The sequence below is a fragment of the Aspergillus nomiae genome (genome assembly GCF_001204775.2).
Source record: "Aspergillus nomiae NRRL 13137 chromosome Unknown contig00027, whole genome shotgun sequence".
NCBI classification, from domain to species: Eukaryota; Fungi; Ascomycota; class Eurotiomycetes; order Eurotiales; family Aspergillaceae; genus Aspergillus; species Aspergillus nomiae.
The window spans coordinates 113,731-133,682 of record NW_015378082.1 but is presented as its reverse complement, the minus strand read 5'-3'; the positions used below and the strand labels follow the sequence as shown (position 1 = coordinate 133,682).

Sequence of the window (19,952 nt, the reverse complement as noted above, 5' to 3'; positions counted from 1 at the left end):
TATTTTGCAACCGTACCCACTCGCCCTTGATCATGAATCATGGAGGGATGGATGATCGAGTCTCCACCCGGATTTACCGAGAGCTCATACTCCGTCCCCCAAGGTATACATCCCATGTATACGTGAACGAAGGGGGCTTTCGACGCCATCCACCTGCAAGGCATGATACCGACACGTGACCAGGGCCATCCCATGGAATCCCCTGGCACTAAGCAAGTAGACTTCACGGGACCAGTCAGGGTCACTGGATAAGGTATTGCTCGGACGAAATGCATCTGCAGCTTCAATTTTCGGGACCACGGGGGAGGCTCACTGGGTACACCGAGGGGTTTGTCTTTACCTGGTCACTTCCCAGGGCAGGTACATACATACATACCTACCTGACTACCAACTGTACATCCTGCGAGGTGATGTGCGGTGCCAGCAAGTCGGAATGGCATGCATTGGCGCTGGATAATTAATTAGGTGCTGACGGTGTTTCCTTTTATTTTGTTTTTTCGTGGTATTTCGAAAACACTGGGTTTATATATAGATAGAATAGAAAAATGGAAAAGATAAGGTGGAGGGCGTAACGTTACCTTTCACAAGAAGAGTGGATTATTGCGAGATTAATGAGAGCATCGGGCGATATGATGAGCACCTGAGGGACCGAGTCGTCGTCGTACCCCAGTCCCGGGACCATTCCTCAACTGCGACTCAATCAAACCACCACAAAAAGGGGAAAGGAGTACACTACTTAGGTAGAAAGGGGGCAAACTGAGGGAAATCCGATGGGAACACGTCCTAAAGTGAACTGTAATTAATTTAGAATTTTTTCCTTTTATTCCCTTTTGGTTTCTCATTTCTTTTTTTATTTTTATTTTTATTTTTATTTTATTTGATTTCATTTTCATCTTCTGAACTATTTGCCCTTCTATTTCCTGGATGACAATGGCCTCCTGGGTTTATGAAAACTTTAATTAAACCAGATAATTCAGACGGCCCGAGGATAGGCATTGAGTCTTGGGAGCCTGAACAATTTTGCCTCACTGGAGGCATGTATGTAGTCGTCGTCTGTACTATGGAAGTTTCTGGTTTCCGCTCCGGATTTGCCTCCACTCGTCAGAGTGTCCCAGAGCAGTAACTCAACTCAGTCTTTTTGGGAGACTTTAACAGAAGTCTGGGTACGGGGCTATACCGAAACAGGAGTCTGAGAGGCGCTAGCCCGAATGGGATTAAACGGCTACGACATCGGATCTGCAGTCGTACTGCGGATGGAGTCGTGACTCAGCAGGTCATGAATGAAGGCCTCGTCCGTATAAATTGACTTTGACTGCGCTTTCGCCGCTCCCTCTTCATCTTTGTCTTTGCTTACCAGTCTGTTCTTCGCTTCCATTGTCTTCCTCCGGTTTGTGTCCCTTCCGATTCACCCGTCTTTTGCCATCGAATCTAACAAGTATATATATAGCCTCTCCGTCCTTATCTACCTCCTTATCTACTCCCCTTCCCCATACCTCTCCTCCTCGGCGCTCCCATCTCCCTTCAGGACGTCCACGTCACCCATTCATAGCGACCTTACAACCTCACTCTCTTGACTCCTCAGTCATCACTACTTCCGGATTACACCGGAAATCCCGTGAGTCGCTAGCAATCGTTCAGCACAAACCAGAATCCGCCTACCCCAACTCGGCGCTTATCGACCCTTCTCCGACGTCACCTCGTCCGCCTCCCTACTTGCAACCACCCGCTCAACATGGCTCCCCGCAAGCCCCGCTGCAACTTCAAGGAATGCAAGGAAGCAGCTCAGCGGATTGTCGGAGACTGCAGCTTCTGCAGTGGGCATTACTGCTCTAAACACCGGATGTTGGAAGCCCACTCCTGCACTGGCCTGGAGGACTGCAAGAAGGAGTCCCACGCCCGGAACGCCGATAAGCTGAACAGTGAGCGTACCCATGTCATCAAGGGCGTATAGACGACGCCCTGGGGTCCTCCTCTTTTACTCTCTCTCCTTTTGAAACTTTCCTTTCGGTTCTTGCATCGCCATCAGCGAAACCGTTTGATTTAGCGCGGTGTTCGATTTGATTACATCATCGCCGTTGCCGGGTTCGTCCACCGCACCCCGCCGTGGCCATCATCTTTTTTTCCATTTCAAACAATATTTTTTGGGTCGGGAGGTGTTTTTTGTTTCTACGCTTGGTTTTGGTATATTTATCTTTTCTCCTGTTCCCGGTATATGCAAGGCGTTGACAGCTGTGGGGGTTTTGTGGATTATACGTTTATTTGAAGTACATTCAGCATGGGGTTGAACATCGTTTTCCGCTTTCGACCGTCCAGTGGATGGTGCGTGAGGACACGATGCGAGAACTCCCTTGATTTTTCCTTTCTACTTTTTTTTGTCCCTACCATTCTGCTCTCTCCGGTCATACGCTTGGATAGATTGGCGGTTCGAGCTTAGGCCGTTCCGTCCCATTGGCGTGTCACATAGCCAAACGGTTTTAGGTATATACTGCATATTCCGTCCACCTATTAAACGTGTCTTGAGCAGCCAACTGCTTAGCGTAAGCGGCGTGGCCGCAGGTTAGTCGCTAGCGGGACCCAGGAGGTCTATAGCTCCGGCCAACAAAATTGCAGAACGTAGCAGTGTCATATGATTTTCACCCTCAAATTCGAGCGTGATAGACGTTATTTAGAAAAAAAGGAGCAGGGAAAAAAAAGAAAAGAAAAAAATACTACTAAAAAAAATAAGGATCAAAAAGGCACATGACAACCATTGCATGAGCAAATTCTACAATCCTACCATATAAAACCAAGCCAAACAAACAATAATACCCAGAATACATGCATGGAACAAAGAAAGAGGAAGAAAAAGAAATGTAACTACTAATAATAAAAGCTGTCTTAACCGGGTCCAATTTTCGGCCTGCGAAAAAAAACGATCAGCCCAGATGTTTCATTTCCTTTAAAACGAGGCGTGGAAAAAAGCAAAAAAGAATGAGACTCGGATATGAGACAACTTACATGTCGTGATGCTCGCTCAGTCGACTCAGGTATTTGTTCAACTCTTCCACTCGCTCTTTATGCGTTTTGACCCCTTCTCGCTTGAGACGTTCTTGTAACTATGGGTTTATTGTTAGTATCTTTGTGCTCCGCTGCATGTTCGGGTTCATTGAGAAAAAAGAAGATCGTAGGAAACCCTCTCCTCTCTCTGTCCCTCTCTCCCTGTGTGCAATAAGGCAGACAAGGCAAGTCAAGGCAAACGACAGATACTATACTAACAAAAGTCCAACAACAAACACAATCCCAAACACAAACCAACCCACCCTCTAAGAGTCCACAAAAGAAAATAGAACACGAAAGCAGAAAAAAAATAATAAAACAAAATAAAATAGAACTCACCCTCTTCTTCCTCATCTCTTCATACTTCCTCTCTGCCTCCGTCTTCCCAGAAGCCCCAGCACTCACACCGGCATCAGACTCCTCATCCTGTGGGGGCAGAGAAGAAGTGGGCGGACTCTCCTTGTCATCTACTGCCTGGGACGTGGACGCCGACGGAGCATCCTCGCTTTCTTTCTTGCTGCCGCTTTCTGGGTTGCTTTTCTTGGCTTTCTTCTTTTTCTTTTCTATGCGGCCGTCGCTCACTTTGGAACCTTTTAGTTTGAGCTTGCCGCCCCCGCCGACGGAGTATTCGTCGGCTGGCATTGTGGGCGTGGCGTGGGTTGGGTGTTGTTGTACAGGTACCTAGTTGGTTTTGTTGCTTGGATGTTGGATTCATGATGATGGGGTTGGTGATTGGGTGGTGGGAGTTGGGTCATGTGACCTCGTGGGTCTAATGGATATACTACTTGATGCGGATTTGTATGGGCTGGTCTTTGAAAATGGTATCATTATTCAGTATTTACGGATTAGTTCTATGCTGGATTTGTCTTCCAACGCCAGGTTCGTAACGGTCGTGTACAGGACTAGTCAAAGGGGATCGGCCGCAAGCCCGTTCCTCGTTTGCGCGCTTCGGCTCCTGCAGCTACTGTGCTCGGCACCTTGATTCCACAGCAGTCACCAAAATGATCGGTGTGAGCGTGGTCGTGGCCATGGGTATGATCATGCTCGTCCGTCTCCACGTCGTCGGCCTCCCCCATACCTGGCGCTGCGGGTATCAGGCTGCCAAACAAGAAGTGCTGCATGATGGGCAGTTTACCCAGGACCTCTTTGACGAACATCTTCTTCATCCCGCCTTCGATCTTGCTCCAGTTCTTGGCCCCTGAGATGTCGTCTAGCATAGGACTATGCCATCGTAGACCTTTGACCGTTTTCACACTATCAACCCACCGCACCTGGTCTAGGTAAATATACCTATCTCCTTCTTCGTCGAGGATTACATTGTTGTGGATAGCCAACGGGGTTATGTAAGGGTGTTCCACGAGCTGGGCGGCGCCGAAAAGGAAAGGAAGGAAGTGGTAATCATCGAGACCCCAGACACCATGAGAGCCTGCCGGTTCCAGATAATATGCGGACTGGACGTCCCGCATGAGAAGCATGTAGTTAACGTACACTCGGAACACGACCATCTCGAAGTCTGCGGTCGAGAATAGCTGCATCTGGCGCAGGCATAACAGCCACATCATGAAATTCAATTCATGGCCTGAACCGTAGTCTAAACGATCTCGTGAACCCAGGGAGTGCATGAGATATGCTGACGCTTCTTCTATGGCGGTCGCATCCTGTATACCAAGGATCTCCCGGTGCCACTTGGCGCTCTGCGCAGCGACATTGTCAAACAAGTCGCGGAAAGCAGGGTTACCAAATCTTGAGCCACCCTGGTCGATAGACGGATGTTGATTCAGAAGTGTTCGGATAGAGTCAACAACGGAGAGGATTTTGGAGACGTTGGGGGAAATCGGACGATCTTTCGAGTCTGTGGTTGCACGCCCACGAACTGAATCGGAGAGACCAAAGATGAAAGCAAGGATTAGAGAATAGGACGGCGAGGAAAGGAACAACTGATGGTCATGGTTTGATAAGATTCGGCGAACCGGACGTGCATATTGATGGGATGATAGATCGGGGGGGTTGGAAAGCGGCGGGGTGACTGGAGCCGGTTCCTTGGACGGTCGGGAAGGTAACGCTGGTTGAGACTTGCGGTTTGAACGCAGTTCTGAAAGTTTTTTGGACAGATCAATCTTGGGTTTGGGTACTCCCTGCGATGCAGAGACCTCAGATGCCATGATGAAAGGTGATGACGAGTTGATCAGTTGACTAGTGCACACCCCACACAAGAGGTTCTTTGAATGAATAAGAGACAATCACTTGACGCGATGACATACTCCGGAGTAAGGCGGTTTGCATGGGCAGAATTCGCGCAAACTCACCGAACTGACCGCCTCTGCTCTGATCAGAGTTGCATGACGCCATGCCATAAGCAGTAATGGTGCCTCATGACGATCATCATGTGATCGACATGGAGTTTGGTGCTGAATGGTCAGACATTGTCTTGTATTCTGACCGCGTGATAATTATTGTTTCCGGGGGAAACTCTGCGAGCCAGCGAGTTCAGCTCGTTAGACATGCTGTTTGATTGAGGGGCAACCGAAGCGTGACAAGTTGGAGCCGTTTATGGTTACTTATTCCTTCTCCTCCTACTACTTGCTATCTGTTTGCCAGGGAAATTCGCTGGGTTGAGAGATTCGGAAAGGCTCTCTAGTACCCGCGACGTCCACGGACCGAATCGACTCTCCACAAGTTTCGGGTATCTGGAAATCTAAAACCATAGATTACAACGGCACCTGTCGTAGCGTGCCTACCCCTGCCGATGCGAGCACGCCATCATGGACTCCTCTGATTTGACCCAATCCACCACCAAAAGCGTCAGATCCTCCTCTCCCACGCATCGATCTTCATCCCCCCGTTCTTCTAAAAGTCATCCGGGACGCATGTCTACCTTAAATGAGCGGGATCAACCCAATGTGGCGCCTGACCAGGACCAGCCACCGCCATTCAATGAAATCACTCCGATCGTGAGCAACGGCTCCGATAGACGAAACTATCATTCCACAGAGGGTCTGAGGAATCGAGATGCTGGGTTCGGAGACAGCCAGCCGAAACGCTCTGGCCAACGGGACACAAGGGAAGCCGACCAGCAAAACCCACCGTCCGATTCGGCAGAACCCCATGTATCGTGGTTCAGTCGAATCGCCGATAGATACGGCAGTCTGGAGTTAGAGAATAAGGGGAGTGTGGCTCGCGATCATCTGGCATTAGGTGCGTCATTCCCCCCGTTTGCCTTCGGCTGGGTATTAACGATTTTATGATGGGTTGTAGAGCGAACATTCCTCGCATGGCTCAGGACATCGTTAGCGTTTGCATCCATCGGAATCGCCATAACGCAACTCTTCCGTCTAAACAGTTCAAGCTCAAGCACATCGGGCGGCGACTACGCGTCGCAAGCCCTTCCCCCATTGTTATCACCACCGTTTTATGACCCCACAGCCATGAAGGTGACTGCCACTTCCGAGCGTCTTCGGAGTATCGGTAAACCTCTCGGAACAACCTTCATTGGTGTTGCTATTGTTATTCTGCTGATTGGATTCCATCGCTACTTTGAAAGCCAGTACTGGATCATTAGAGGGAAGTTTCCCGCTAGTCGCGGCAGTATAGCGATAATTGCGTTTGTAGCCGCTGCTTTGATCATAGCCGCTTTAGTCGTCATATTAGCCATCTCACCAGGCTCTGTTGAAGCTTAGTTTTGGCGACGCAGGCGCTGCTAGTCTTTACCTTCTTTGACCAGCCCTCGATTACTTCTCAATATCTCGGCTCTTGTTCTGGTGTAACTGGAGGGTCTTAGCAAGACTACTGTGATCGAAGTTTGTAGCTCACCAAGCAGTCTCATGTAGATACGTGTATTAGTGAATATATAATATAAAGTGGCTATGCGCGTGTGAAAGACATACTAGTAGTAAAATGTTGTGTGATTGTTCCAAATAGCGGGATAGGAGTGTAAGCCATCGTAGATCGAATAGAACATGCCATGCATGCTGTGTGAACTCATTCGCCAGCTCATTGCGACTCTTTACCCTCCGACTGCAACGAATGCGGCTGCTCGAGCTATGAGACTTTGGTTCATCAGCGTGATCATAGGACCCTGTAGTTGGGAGTACTGCACCTGCCCGCAAGGGAGCTGCATCACATCCTCCCCTGGTTAGGTGGGAAACTGTCGATGTGAACACCCCATGTTTGATCATAACAATCTTAGTATGTTCCCTTTACTATTGATATATGCAGCATCTAATTTTACTTCTTCACAGCTGGAGAAGAGCCTACTGCCATACCCGCCCCCGGGAAGATATAGCTCAGCTCGATGAAGAGAACCTCGAGGATACCATCAATAAACCTTCTACAGGTTCTGCGTGCACTGGAGGTAGCTGGTAACAGTACTTCTTATATGGTACAGGTGAGCTAAGTGCACGTTAATCGGGTATCAGGTGCGTTGGAAAGATACGCTCTGCGCCGTTAAACTTCACAAGTACAGCCATGGATTCCAAACACGAATCCAAATAGTATGCCACCAGGCTTCCGGTGCCTAAGGAAAAGCCCTATGAGAGACAGTATTTGGGTATAATACAATAATCAATCTTTATGCGTCTCAAAGCTAGAGGCGCCCAGGTTTCCAGAATGCTCATCATTGATGTTTACGGCTACGACTATTAGGCTTTCCTGGAATTTTACGTCCTCGACCACGTCCCTGAGTATGAAGTTGTTGACATATTCCTTAAAGAATGTTTTGGAAAGGGTAATCAATCGAGAGACGATATGCAAGACAGCTACCTCGCTGTCCATTTTGTGGCAAACGGAGGCCCACCAGTCTCTGTGAAAGCCCCACCGAGGCGGATATTCGAAGCACCAGGTAAGTATTTGTATATTGAGATATATCCTAAGATAAATCTAATGCTTATAGATGTTATATTTCCCGTCGCTGAGCGCACAGAACTTGTGAAGGAGATTTGTGAACGCTTAGATTGCTTCGCGATAGTCAGGATAAATGGTATTCCGGCCTCAGGCAAAACCACCCTTATCAATCTCACAATCAAGCATTTGATAGAAGATCCTTGGACAGTCATCATGGATATCTATTTATCGATGAAGCTCAGGAGTCATATGCTGATAGGGAGCTACGGGCTGGATTATTCAAGGCTGTCGGACCATTTTCGAAGTGTCAGGTCCTGCTTTTCACATGATATGGCTCCCCTAATAGGGTACTTGAAGGATCCGATAATGCGAGGTTCACAAAAACCCCGATGGTTTTCGATCCAGCACAGCAGATATCCCCGATCCCCGATGATACTATGGCACCGGAGTTCAAGCCGGCTGGTCTACTCATGAGTAAATACGAGAGTATGAAACTTGTAGAGGGTTGGATGAAGCACCGCCTCTCATCAATATCTACTGGAGTTGGAACAGAAGACTTCAAGTATGGTGTCTGGCAGGTCACTCGTGGCCACGCGGGATTGATCCATATTCATACATCTCGTGACGAGACAATTAGACAATCACTTTTTTCATGTCGTTCAGGAGATGCATAAATGATTCATTATCCAGAGGATTCAGTATTCGCATGTGACCGGCTAGGGTAAGACATTCTGTTATAGATATGGAGTTACCGCAACGTGGTCGACAGACAATGAATGCTCCCGAGGGTGTGACGCTTTGCAACTAGCATTTGCTCTAGTATAGCATGTTTCCCACTATCAATGACTCACGGGTTCTAAGATGGTGGAAGATCATGTCAGCTGATGGTGCATGCCAAGCATATAGGTTGCCTTAACGTCCCCGACAATGAGTCTGCAAACTCATCAACTACCTAGGCTGTCAAGCAGCCCAAACCGAGAGTGATTTTCTAACTGCTATCGGAGGACGCAGAATATACAGGATAAAACACCCGGCATATAAGGACACCAGTACTATGTGAAATGTCAAGCCGTTGCGCGAGAGGGATCCTTTAGTCTACGTCTATAGACGCAGTCGTTCACCGCACAGTGCAGTTTCTGGAGCTTAGAGTCGGCCTCATGGAATTGATCGCGGTCTGCACTCACCACTCACCGAGCGCAATGAACTTGCCAAGTGACACACTCTCGGGATGACACATAAACCCCGCGTGGAGAATTGGCCCGTTATGCCGACGGAGGGATTGACTGTAACCTTGAAACCGGTGAGTTTCCTTTAGCGTAACCGGCTATTGGAGGCGCCGATCCAGCTGCAGGGCGATATTAATAGTGTGCTGATGCAGGGTAGCACAAGTCACGCCGGAAACGCAGCATGTTGCAGGCTTCGGGCGTACCGAATACAACCTTGCAATCTCGACGCCCTAATTTTCTTTGCTTTTTTTTTCTCGTTTCTTTGAGTTGTAATTGAAATGTCTCGCCAGCGTAACTTGGGCCCCATTCAGAGGGTGGCAAGATAGGCAAGAAAGACAAGGATACTTTGGGTGTCAGTACCCTATAGGCACCAAAAGTTGGACTTCAGCCTTCCGGGCTGTGGATACCCTACGGCATAAGGTAGTGAAATCGCCGAAACGTCTAACTGACATCACGACGATCGGACATGGCCGTTGCCTCGATGCAGAAATTTCACTTTAATGATTGCAGGGTGGATCGATCGATTTCCCAAGTCGGCTGGTTCCGTGGTTCGAGCAATCCTTCTCGAAGGAAAAACAGAATGATTCCCGTGTTGAACCGTGGATCGATTTTCAATGATCTGTACTTCCATTGAAGTTTGCTGTGAACGTTTGACAGATCCGGAGCAACATCGAGATCAACCACAACGCGATAACCAAGTCGATCATTTTCGGGAGAATATTTCCGTGGTATGGCGAAATAGGCTTCATGAGTGGGATCGATCTGGCATTTTTGGGGCGATGGCGGGCTGGGCAGGACCGCGGCCCCTTGCATTGACATGAGCTATTGTATGGATGTATTCCCGCGGTAATTAGGGTTATTTCCAATTATTATTGTACAGTCATGTATGGGGGGCAAAGAGGAGTCTCCATTTGACTTCATGCAAGGTGTTTTGTTGCTACCTAGGACCCAACGAGGGTTAACCGAAACAGGTCCGGACGGGGTTGCATCAAGCACCATCCGGGAGAGAGAATGGAGAAGCGCCTTCATCGGTTCCACCTCCAGTTTGGAACCCCATGGCCCCTTGTTTGCGGCTGATTTGTTGGATGTCACACCTCTCAAGACATCCACGCTTTCTGCAGATGCTATCAGTCCCCAGTCTTTTGGCCGGTAATGTGATCGCTTTTGTTAAATTCAGAGGTCGATGGGAATGCGGAGACACACCGAGATTGACCACTGTTCAATGAAGAGTCAAGGATAGATTAGTAGGAGACACCTCCAATAAAAGCTACATTTTGTGTCCCTAGGGAAGTTAAATTCATTAAAAAATTAAGGAGCTGTCAGGAACGCGTCCAATCAATTCCCCCTGAATGGCGGTGGATCGGCAGAGTCTGGTATCCAGGGAGACTTAGTCCGCTGAAGCAAACCACTCGGTTGAATTGCTGCAGACAGGAAGTGGCTTCAAGCCGAAAGTCTATTTAATTAAGACCGTCCAATCATCGTCGCCACACAGATGATCACGAGGGGCACACCAAAGTGAGAGATTTGTTTGAAGAATTAGTTGATAGTCACTCGTCGGGGTTGACTAATTAACTCTCTGAGAGATTTTGATGAGACGTCGTCTGGATTCCCTCTTACTACATACTACTTTTCCCATCGTGACCCTCTTGGGATGATTAGTCCCATCAGTCCTATCACACGGCCCCAATTTTCCTCTATGTTGCTCCTCATTTAGGATGATGGAGTACGAGATTAGCTGAATGGGTACTCATATTCCTTCAACCGCTTCTATGACCCCAAGACGAACCGTTCCTGAAAATAGCCCACAACTCAACTTGGATCGTCTGGCTACAAGTCCCCACACTAGCGTTAGAGCGTACGAGTGAAACATATGGACGACATCTCGCTCTCCACCCGCCTTGTTTTGTAGCTTTAGGGAAAGGAAGAAGAGCCGTTAGTGGAGGAGCATGGCCAATAGGCATGGCTGATGCTTGCTGTTCCAGGATTCTGACATGGACGATGCTGTTGGTCTGGGGACTTAGTCCTGACGGGCCAGTCCCCATGGAGTTAAGTCACGTACTAAGTTCAAGACTTGCTTGGACGATGGCCAGGGGGCTGAATCCTTCGAAGGCCGTCTGCGGCCACATGCAGGTGGAAACCACCAATCCATGTGGCACTATCTGGAACCTCAGCACTGAGCGAGTCCGAAGCACTTGTGCTAAAAGAATGTTTAGAAAACAATGGCAACTCCAAGACCATGAATTGATAAGAAAAAGATACGATGAAAGTAGTTACGATTCTTGGTGCCTATGACAAATTCCGTGTCATATAGCCGGCACCTAGTCTTAGCGTCGGTATAAGGAATTGGAGTGAGTACCTCGTCGAAGAAGCATTGTCGGATTACGGTTTCAATATTCTTTTTTTGCTCTCTTTTACCTTCTTCTTTTCATTCTTCTTTTAATCATTATTTTTACTTCTGGAATCTTTTCTCCTGCCGGATAAGACAAGACGTGTCAACCTTTGCAAGGATCACTTGCTGCACCGTCAGCCCAAGACGGAAAGTTTCATTACGCTCATTATTAGGGACCTAATGAAACTACGGCCCAAAGTAGTTAGTCCCATGCGTGTAGTGGTGGCGGCTATTCAACTCCATTGAGACAAGCGAGGTTTTGCTGCCTGCTCGGAAATTTTTCATTGGTCGGCGACTCAGGTACAGGCACTTTAGCGTACTGATGCCTGGAGGGAGTGGGTTCCAACAAAATCAATAATAGCACTGCCATTTTTATTTTTATTTTTATTGAAACAATTCTCACAGTTAGATGGAAACGAGTTTGGTAGAAGGGAAAAAAAGGTATCATCGCGGCCCATCCATGGTTGATTTAATTAGTACTTGTTTTTGTTTTCTTTTCTTTTTCCTTCATGGTAATACCAGATGACATCGGAGGTGGAATGAGATCTCAACTGGGGCTTTGCTTTTTCCCCCTAACCAAGGATTGAGCTCGTATCAGTGGCGATACACCGGTTTATGACGTCTTTCACTAAGTTCACCTAAAATGGTTTCCGTAAAGTGTCAAGCAACAATGAGATAGAAGGGACTCCTCTAGTAGTCATTCTTTTTTCCTGCAAGACTGTGTTCGCCAGCTGTCCGAGACTATTTTCTTGTCCAGGAACAATGACAACAAATAAAACAACAACAACAACAAAGGCTGCATCCATCCGAGAGACCCCAGTCAGGCATAGAACCTGGTAATTGTAATCTACCTAGCTAGTACCTCAGGACCTGTAGGTACCTAGTAACGTACCTATCAGGCCAGGGACAAATCTGGTCATATACATCCCCCATACTTCTCACTGTTCCACCATGATATTACCTTTATGATGGAGCATGTTCAGGTACGAAAACCGAAAAGAATCGGGTGAAGAGGTTCCTTCGCCCGTCCCTCCACACGACAGACTGGCGATCGGATGGAGCGGCTAAAGGGAGGGCACCACCAATAGTAAAAGCATCGCCCGTAATATAACCCGTAATTGAATGGTACGGACTCGGCCCCTCCGCGCTCCCAACCAATCATCCCCTGCGGCCATCCGTCTCTCCTCCTCTCCACTGCACGCCCAGCGCCTTTTCTACCTTTAACACTAGGTACGACTAATCTCAGCATCCCATTCACTCCTCTCTCTCCTTCCTTCAACTTCATTTTCCTTTTTCCAGGTTGATCCTCTTTCTCCTCGTTCCCCCCTCCCCTCCTCCTCTTTCCTCCTCTTTACCCTTCTCTACCGTTCTTTCTCTCGCTATCGCTGGACTGTTTTTGTTCATTTTTATTATTTTACTTCTTTCCACGCTCTTTCACTCGTTTCCCTCTGCTTCCGACGCTTCGTCCCCAGACTCCGTGGCCTTTCCGGGGCCGTCCGCTCCTTACAGTATTCTCCTTCGTAGCCGGCGTAACAAACAGACCTTTATTCTCGGCTTTAGCACATTTCCACCCACATCAGTTCATCTCGGAATCGCTCGATTGTTCAACCTCTTCGGTGTAGTCGATATACGCATCGTCGTTTTTCCGGTCCATCTCTGTTCGACGTTATAAAGTTTCGATACTTGGTGATACAAGGCTGCGTGGCTTGGGTGCAGCATAATCAATGGTGCCAATGGGAAATTGAAGGCCTCCAGACAACATCGGGCTTTCCATTGGTCATAGGGAAGTCATAGTGGTCTGGAGGTATCTGTGCGTCTGGATCACTTACTACGGGGTTAACCGGACAGTCGTTGGCTCGCCGTGGATTTCGCAATTGGGTTTTCGGCGTGATCAGGGTCGACAATGGCTTCGATCTCTCTTCCTCTGCAGCCGCAGACTACGTCGGCATTCTCCCAGTATCTCGACTCTACGGATCGGTTCTCCGGCAGACACAACCGCCGCAACCTCACAATGTCCACACCACTTCCAAACCCACCGTTTATATTCCCAGCGCGGGATCCAGATGCAACAACTCAGACTTCGGCAGCCCCATCTAGCGGACCTCCACCCCTTCCCGCCTTTTCTTTTAACCCAGGATCCGCACATTCATCGCAACCCTCGATGCCGAACCTCCCTGTGAATCGAGCAGGTGGACACCGTCGTCGATGTAGCGAGTTCGTCGGCGGGGAGCAACTCGTAAGCTCTGAGCCAGTGGAGGCGAGTCGGGGCAATGAGGTTGACTTGAATACAACGCCGACTAAGCTCCCTATTCCTGGGCCGGGTTTCAGTGCGGGTGGTCCTGGAAAGCGTCGCCATGCCCATCGGCGCTCGGCGGCGATCTCTAGTGTTGATCTAACCGCTATATCGAACACGCTCGATCTGAAGCCCGCTGTCGGAAGCGCGCCACTGTTCTCGACAGGCGCAAAGCGTGATCTTGGTGCATCTGACGAGGCTCTTAGACCCACATGCTATTCAGCAACAACTTTAGGTCGATTTACCCCGCCTGCCTCTCCCCGGATTGTGATTAGTGATGAATCATTACCCGTTGTCCAACCCGAAACAGCACGCGACCGTCTCACCGAAGAGCAGCCCATTTCCGAAATCTCGAAGGGTTCTGGAAGCACAGTACGACCGGATGATACCACTAGAAATAGTGAAAAGCCTGGTCCATTTACAAGTGAGCCGTCATCATCTGTGGATCGAACCCAGAAGCCGAGACCGAGAACAGCGGACGCATCTCTGATGCTCGATCCCAACACGATCAGTGGAACCGACGATGCATCTCGGATGAAGCGGCCTCTCTCTGCCACGGGGCACTCTCGTTTTCGCAAAAGTATATCTTCCGGGATCATTGACGCCGCATTGAGGAGACATCATGGCGATGACAGTCGCTGGGCAGAATCCTCAAGACACTCTTCTTCCGACGATGGTGATTCATATGCATCCACCGAGGATGCCCGTGGGTCGTTTGAGTCTACGTCTGCCTCGAAGAAAAATTCGAAGGCTAAGAAAAGGCAGAAGAAAGTACGTTCTTGGGCTGGGGCTATTCTTACCCGGGGAAAGGGGAAGCGCCATCAGTCGAAGAAGGACGAGACGAAGGGCGAGGCGAATCAGTCCGAAATTACACCTCCAGCAATTAAGAGGACCAATTCAGATCTCGGATCAGCAGTGGACGTGAATTTTGACGATGATGAGGATATCGTCATTATTCGGACCCCTACCAACCCCGCTGTTCCAAAATCGAATGAGACAACATCTGAACTTGAACCTCACGTTACCCTGGAAAATTCGTGGAAGCCACGGAGTTTCTACGAGCAAACAACACAGAATGATGCTCTGAGCCCTATCATCGATCTGGATGCAGCTCTGGGGCCTTTTAATACTCCTGATGGGCGATCCCGCGGTGCCCCTGAGAGCGGTTTCTCGGCAGCGACAAAGCGGATGTATAGTGGTGGACGCCGAGGCGAATTTGTCGGGCCAGAAATGCGCTATCACCGACGTACAGAAAGTGCCCCGGAAATGCCGCCTTTTGACCGTAGCTTCCTCAACCAGGCGCGTCTCGCGAATAACGCGTCACTCGAAAACCCGGATGTGTTTTACGAAGAAGAGGAAGATGCTTTTCTGGCAGCTACAAGTGAATCCCCCAGGCACAGCGATGACACTATTCCAGTACAGGCTGTTTCCTCCAATACTAAAAGCGTCGACCTCCAATCAGAGGATGGCAAAGTTAGCTCGGACACCCTTACTCGAGAACACACAAGCGAAGTCAATACACAACAGTCGGGTCTCGGCATTCAGAAGGACGGGCTACCTGAACCATCCGAGCCTATCGCTGTCTCTACATATCAGGATAGCAGCCGTCTCGTAGGACAACAGTGTGCCATTAGCCAGCTTCATAATGCCAAAAATCCTTTCAGCATTCGACCGAAGAGCCCAGGACCAGCGGAGATAATCAAACAGGAGCTTTGGCAACGCAGACTAGGAGTGCCTCCTAGTCCCGATGTTTCTCCACGATTTCTACCGGCCGACAATAGGCCTTCAACTTCACCCATCGAACTCACCCCAAATATCCCTCCCTTCTCTCTTCAGGGTGGTAGTTCTTTGTCTAACTCCTCCTTTCCATCTCCCGACTTCACTGGCTCTTCATCAGATGCCCCTCGCTCGATCACGACTTCCTCCACCACCGACCGTAAATTTTCGAGTCCTTACAACCCTTCTATGGACTTTCCTCATGCATCTGTTGAAGATGTGCCTTCGTTGACTAGCAGTGCATCAACAACGACGAATCCTCTGAACCGATTCTCAGCGACCTTCTTTCCTCGGCCCCGGCTGTCTACAGATCGCTCGGCGTCATTTTCTGCGGCCGTTAACAGGCGCAGCAGCCAGGCCAACAGTTCGAAGCGATCAAGTTTGGCCAGCCTTTCCAAGTTGGTTGTGGGGTCTCACGCAGAAAGGAGTAAGCTGAGTTATGAGGAAAAGCCGCCGAGCGATGAACCGGAGAAAGGGAAAAAGAAAAACCACCGGATCAGCCGCTTGATGCATTTTTGGAAGACAAAGGACAAGGACAAATTGAATGAGAGTGCAGTCCCAGAAGAACAGCTGTCATGACCAAAACCTCGATCCTACAAAGGAATCCGCTTCTTGTACATAGTTATCCTGACATGATTCCCTCGACGTGGTCTTTGGAAGATCGTTTCGTTTTTTTTTCTTTCTATTGGCTTTGCCCTTTTTCATCTTATTACTTTTTCTCTATTTTCTCCAGTCTGCCCACTTGTCGCGTTGGGCTACTGACGAATCTCTTTTGATATGTGTTTACAAGCGTAAGAGTTCAATGCTCTCTTTACATCATTTCTCGTCTTTCATTAATGTCCGGTTACAATTTATGGACATATCTTTCTCTGATTGTCTTTCGTTTATCGTTCAGAGCCTTTTTTTCGTTCTTTTTCTTCTTTGCCTATTCTGATTCATTTTGGCGGTCATATGATGTGCACTTTGCCTGTTAGTCTTTTATTTGACCCATGTGGTATTCATGCCCTTGGCCATGTTAATATGGGATCTTTTCTTTCCATCTTTCTAAATTGACGGCTTACCGTTGGAGGCGCCGGTCAATATACTGTGAGGCTTTCTGATTATTGGCATCCGAGTCTACGAGCTGGAAGCTATGAATAGAGTATCAAATCTACACTCTCTGTCAATACTACTACTTGTTATTTTCAGCATTAACTGCATAGTATTAAGTAACGTTCATTGTAGGAGCCCTCAGATGTAAGAACTCTGCTGGTTTGATCCAATCTGCCATTGCAGTGGATATGTCAGCATTTGGAAATTCTGGGACGATGAAGACAAACTCCCCATTGAAGCAAGACAACTCAATTTGATCACCTGTGAGGACTAGAATGAGGGCGAATTCGTTATTGCCTTACATCTCAGGCATGCAGCATAGGAAAATGGCTGAACTGCACCGCTGAACCAAAGTACAGTCAACAAGTCAAGACAGTCCATCTAGATCGGATCTCTCTGATATCACAAAGAAAATACACTATCTCAAATTCTCATACATTGTCCCGAAGAGTCCGTTATAACTCTTCCACCCCATTTATATAAATCTTTATCGGTGCCCCACAGCCGAACCCAAAAAATACAATTCTTCAGCAAACGCCATCAACGATACCAAGTCCTTCAAATAAATAAAAAGAAGAAAATAAAACATAAGAACACAAACAATGGGACCACCACGCTCAACCATGCCCAAAAAGTCCTCCCAAGGGCAACACACCCGCGACACCAAGAAGGAGAAAAAGAAGCCGGCGCAGGCCCCTCGACGACAGGCCAAACCGCAGACGGAGTCCGAGGAGACCAACCAGATCGATCTCTCGGCGACCATTCCGGTGACGTTGCAGCAGTTACTGTTGAATGTGTTCAGGTCGGCTTTGCTGAATGACGTGTATGGTGGGAATGCGAATGTAGCGAAAAATGAGAGTAGCAGCGATGATGCTACTACTACTACTACTACAGATGCTACCAGTACCCCAGTGTCTCGGCAGTTGGATATCAAGACGCTGATCCAGACTATCAAGTCGCATCTTTACAATCGGGACTTTGACTCCGCGTTTACCGATGCGAATGAGGATCTGCTGAGGGCTTATGCGCTGCGGTGGAGCGCGTCTCGGGCGTTGGGCTATGCGGGGGTTTTTAGGTCCTTGTTGAAGGTTCTGATGCAGCAGGATGGTGGGTTGGTGTCTTCTACTGGTTCGAATCATGTTGTTTGTATTGGGGGCGGTGCCGGCGCCGAGATCGTTGCTCTGGCGGCTGCTTGGAGGGACTTGGTGGATGAGGTTGAGAAGGGGGAGGCGCTTTCTGCTGGCGTTGCTGGCGTTTCTTTGGATGGGGGTGATCGTGCTGCTGCTGCTGCTGACCAGGGCTCTGTGCCGAAATCGATAAACCATCCTGCTCTCTCGGTGACGGCTGTTGATATTGCGGACTGGTCGAGCGTTGTTGATCGACTGTCGTATACTATTCGGTCCCCGCTGTGATGGGGTCGAGATCCCATCCGGCGCCTTTGTTGAATCTAGGGAAGGGTGGTGAGGGTGAGAAAGAGAGCGAGGATGCCGATGGCTTCGCGGTTAGGTTCAGACGCTCGGATGTGCTTTCTATCTCGGAGGAGCAGCTTAAGGATATTCTCCATCTTGGCCCTTCGGATAAGGGCAATACTACCGTCATGGTGACGCTCATGTTCACGTTGAATGAGCTCTTCTCTACTTCTATGGCGAAAGCAACTGCTTTCTTGCTCCGCACGACAGACCTCGTACAACCGGGGACTCTGCTTCTTGTGGTGGATAGTCCGGGAAGCTATTCCACGTTGAAACTCGGCAAGGGTAAAGCGCAGGACGGCGCGGAGTCTGCTACAGTACAGGAACGGAAGTATCCTATGAAGTTCCTCTTGGACCATACACTTCTTTCTGTTGCGGAGGGGAAGTGGGAGCAGATCTATTCGCAAGATTCGCGGTGGTGGAGGAGAGATGTGGGTAGGCTGGGATATGATGTGGGTGAAGGGGCTGGGTTGGAGGATATGCGGTATCAGGTGCATATTTATCGGAGGTTGGCTAATTAGGGGAGGGAAGTTTCGCGGGAATAAGCAATAAAGGACGTTATTGTGAGATTAGGATTGCTTGATTCACAGAATGATACCATTACCGTTATTTAATGCAAGCTGTCTCATCCAAGGAACTTGGATTACATGTAGAGAGGAATGGATATGCTATTGCTACAAGTTGGTCGAAAAGGGTAAAGAGTAAAAGGAAAAGTGAAGCCAGCCATACAACATCATTCGCCAGGGGAGATCATGCACGCCCAGATAGATCCATCCAGTTGGAAGGTTCAAAAAAATACAACATCAATTCAGGCGAGAGTGGAAGGAAAAGTAGATCGGAAAATTAACGACACCCAGACATCGCGTTTAGCTCCTCAGACCCAGAAGAAGGCTGGTGTTCTTACCACCTTCCTTACCATCATTACCAGGGAGATATGTGACATTCGGGTTGGTCGATAGTGTCTGCGCAATTTCCTTGCTGGCGTCAATACGACGGATCTCGATAAGACCGCTACCGGCCTTGGCGACAGCTTTGCTGATGATGTCGGCACTCTCGGCTTCACCCTCCGCACGGATAACGTTGGCCTGACGTTCCTGCTCGGCTCTCTCGACGATGAAACGGGCCCGTTCGGCGTCCTGCTGGGCGATCTGCTTCTGCTCTACGGCGCGGGTGAATTCCTTTCCGAAGGTCATGTGTGTAATCGAGACGTCCTCCAATGCAATGTTGAACTGTGCTGCACGCTTCATGAGATCTGTGCGGATACGGTTCGAGACAGCTTCACGCTGGGTGATGAGCTCGGCGGCGTCGAACTGGGCGACGATGGCTTTGAGGACTTCGTTACCGATGGAGGGGAGAACACGCTCATCGTAATCGGTACCGTACGACTAAGGGGCTATTAATACCGGCCAACAATCATATCGATCTCCTGGACATGTATCTTACCTGGTAGATGGCCGGCAGCTTCGGGACCTCTGGACGGTGGAGAACACGCAGTGTCAAGCTGACCATCTGCAAGTCCTTACTTCCAGTGGTAGTGGAGATGTTACGGGGCTTAGTCCGAACATCGTAGACGATCGCCTTCTGCAACCAGGGGATAAGGAAATGGGTGCCTTCGTTGACGACCTTCTCCTGCACACCAGACAACCGGTCGAAGATGACAGCGCGGGAACCACCACGAACGTCGTAAATAGAGTTGTTGAAGATCAGGGCACCCGTGGCGACGGGGAGAGCCAGACGGTAGATGTTGTAGAGACCGTTTGCCGCCATGGTGAAAGGGGGACTGTTCAATAATGATAGGTCGATGAGGAGCTTCAAAGGGTTGGATTGACTTG

General features: G+C 49.0%; 8 protein-coding genes across 8 annotated transcripts; 5 read left to right on the top strand and 3 right to left on the bottom strand.

Moving 5' to 3' along the window:
* Positions 1-1,732: 1,732 nt before the first annotated feature.
* Positions 1,733-1,951, top strand: ANOM_002385 (AN1-type zinc finger protein; the record flags this gene model as incomplete). Its single annotated transcript, XM_015547642.1, has 1 exon — positions 1,733-1,951. The coding sequence occupies one exon, from the start codon at positions 1,733-1,735 to the stop codon at positions 1,949-1,951; it is 219 nt and encodes a 72-aa protein (XP_015410562.1).
* Positions 1,952-2,832: 881 nt separating this feature from the next.
* ANOM_002384 (uncharacterized protein) lies at positions 2,833-3,715 on the bottom strand. The gene is made up of 3 exons (XM_015547641.1): positions 3,376-3,715; positions 2,998-3,095; positions 2,833-2,899 (listed from the first exon to the last, which is right to left on the bottom strand). Exons 1-3 carry the CDS (start codon positions 3,676-3,678, stop codon positions 2,878-2,880), a joined length of 423 nt encoding a protein of 140 aa, XP_015410561.1. The 5' UTR covers positions 3,679-3,715; the 3' UTR covers positions 2,833-2,877.
* Positions 3,716-3,938: 223 nt separating this feature from the next.
* ANOM_002383 (serine/threonine-protein phosphatase 2A activator) lies at positions 3,939-5,198 on the bottom strand (the record flags this gene model as incomplete). Its single annotated transcript, XM_015547640.1, has 1 exon — positions 3,939-5,198. The coding sequence occupies one exon, from the start codon at positions 5,196-5,198 to the stop codon at positions 3,939-3,941; it is 1,260 nt and encodes a 419-aa protein (XP_015410564.1).
* A 600-nt stretch (positions 5,199-5,798) lies between these two features.
* ANOM_002382 (uncharacterized protein) lies at positions 5,799-6,875 on the top strand (the record flags this gene model as incomplete). The annotated part of the gene is made up of 2 exons (XM_015547639.1): positions 5,799-6,231; positions 6,292-6,875. 2 exons carry the CDS (start codon positions 5,799-5,801, stop codon positions 6,711-6,713), a joined length of 855 nt encoding a protein of 284 aa, XP_015410563.1. The 3' UTR covers positions 6,714-6,875.
* Positions 6,876-7,779: 904 nt separating this feature from the next.
* On the top strand, positions 7,780-8,459 carry ANOM_002381 (uncharacterized protein; the record flags this gene model as incomplete). The annotated part of the gene is made up of 3 exons (XM_015547638.1): positions 7,780-7,873; positions 7,925-8,186; positions 8,249-8,459. Coding segments are annotated over 3 exons (567 nt in total), but the record flags the coding sequence as incomplete, so codon positions are not given.
* A 4,934-nt stretch (positions 8,460-13,393) lies between these two features.
* On the top strand, positions 13,394-16,138 carry ANOM_002380 (putative cell wall proline rich protein; the record flags this gene model as incomplete). The annotated part of the gene is made up of 1 exon (XM_015547637.1): positions 13,394-16,138. The coding sequence occupies one exon, from the start codon at positions 13,394-13,396 to the stop codon at positions 16,136-16,138; it is 2,745 nt and encodes a 914-aa protein (XP_015410565.1).
* A 1,136-nt stretch (positions 16,139-17,274) lies between these two features.
* ANOM_002379 (25S rRNA (uracil2843-N3)-methyltransferase) lies at positions 17,275-18,641 on the top strand (the record flags this gene model as incomplete). Its single annotated transcript, XM_015547636.1, has 2 exons — positions 17,275-18,024; positions 18,108-18,641. 2 exons carry the CDS (start codon positions 17,275-17,277, stop codon positions 18,639-18,641), a joined length of 1,284 nt encoding a protein of 427 aa, XP_015410545.1.
* phb1 (prohibitin subunit PHB1) lies at positions 18,640-19,915 on the bottom strand (the record flags this gene model as incomplete). Its single annotated transcript, XM_015547635.1, has 2 exons — positions 18,640-19,505; positions 19,564-19,915. Coding segments are annotated over 2 exons (864 nt in total), but the record flags the coding sequence as incomplete, so codon positions are not given.
* Between the last annotated feature and the right edge of the window lie 37 nt (positions 19,916-19,952).

Bases quoted from the DNA above. Each gene is read 5' to 3' on its own strand.
- ANOM_002384 (XM_015547641.1), bottom strand. From the start codon at position 3,678: ATGCCAGCCGACGAATACTCCGTCGGCGGGGGCGGCAAGCTCAAACTA. The intron at 3,096-3,375 runs GTGAGTTCTATT...ATAAACCCATAG, and splicing joins AAGAGATGAGGAAGAAGAGG to TTACAAGAACGTCTCAAGCG. The intron at 2,900-2,997 runs GTAAGTTGTCTC...TTTTTTTCGCAG, and splicing joins CTGAGCGAGCATCACGACAT to GCCGAAAATTGGACCCGGTT.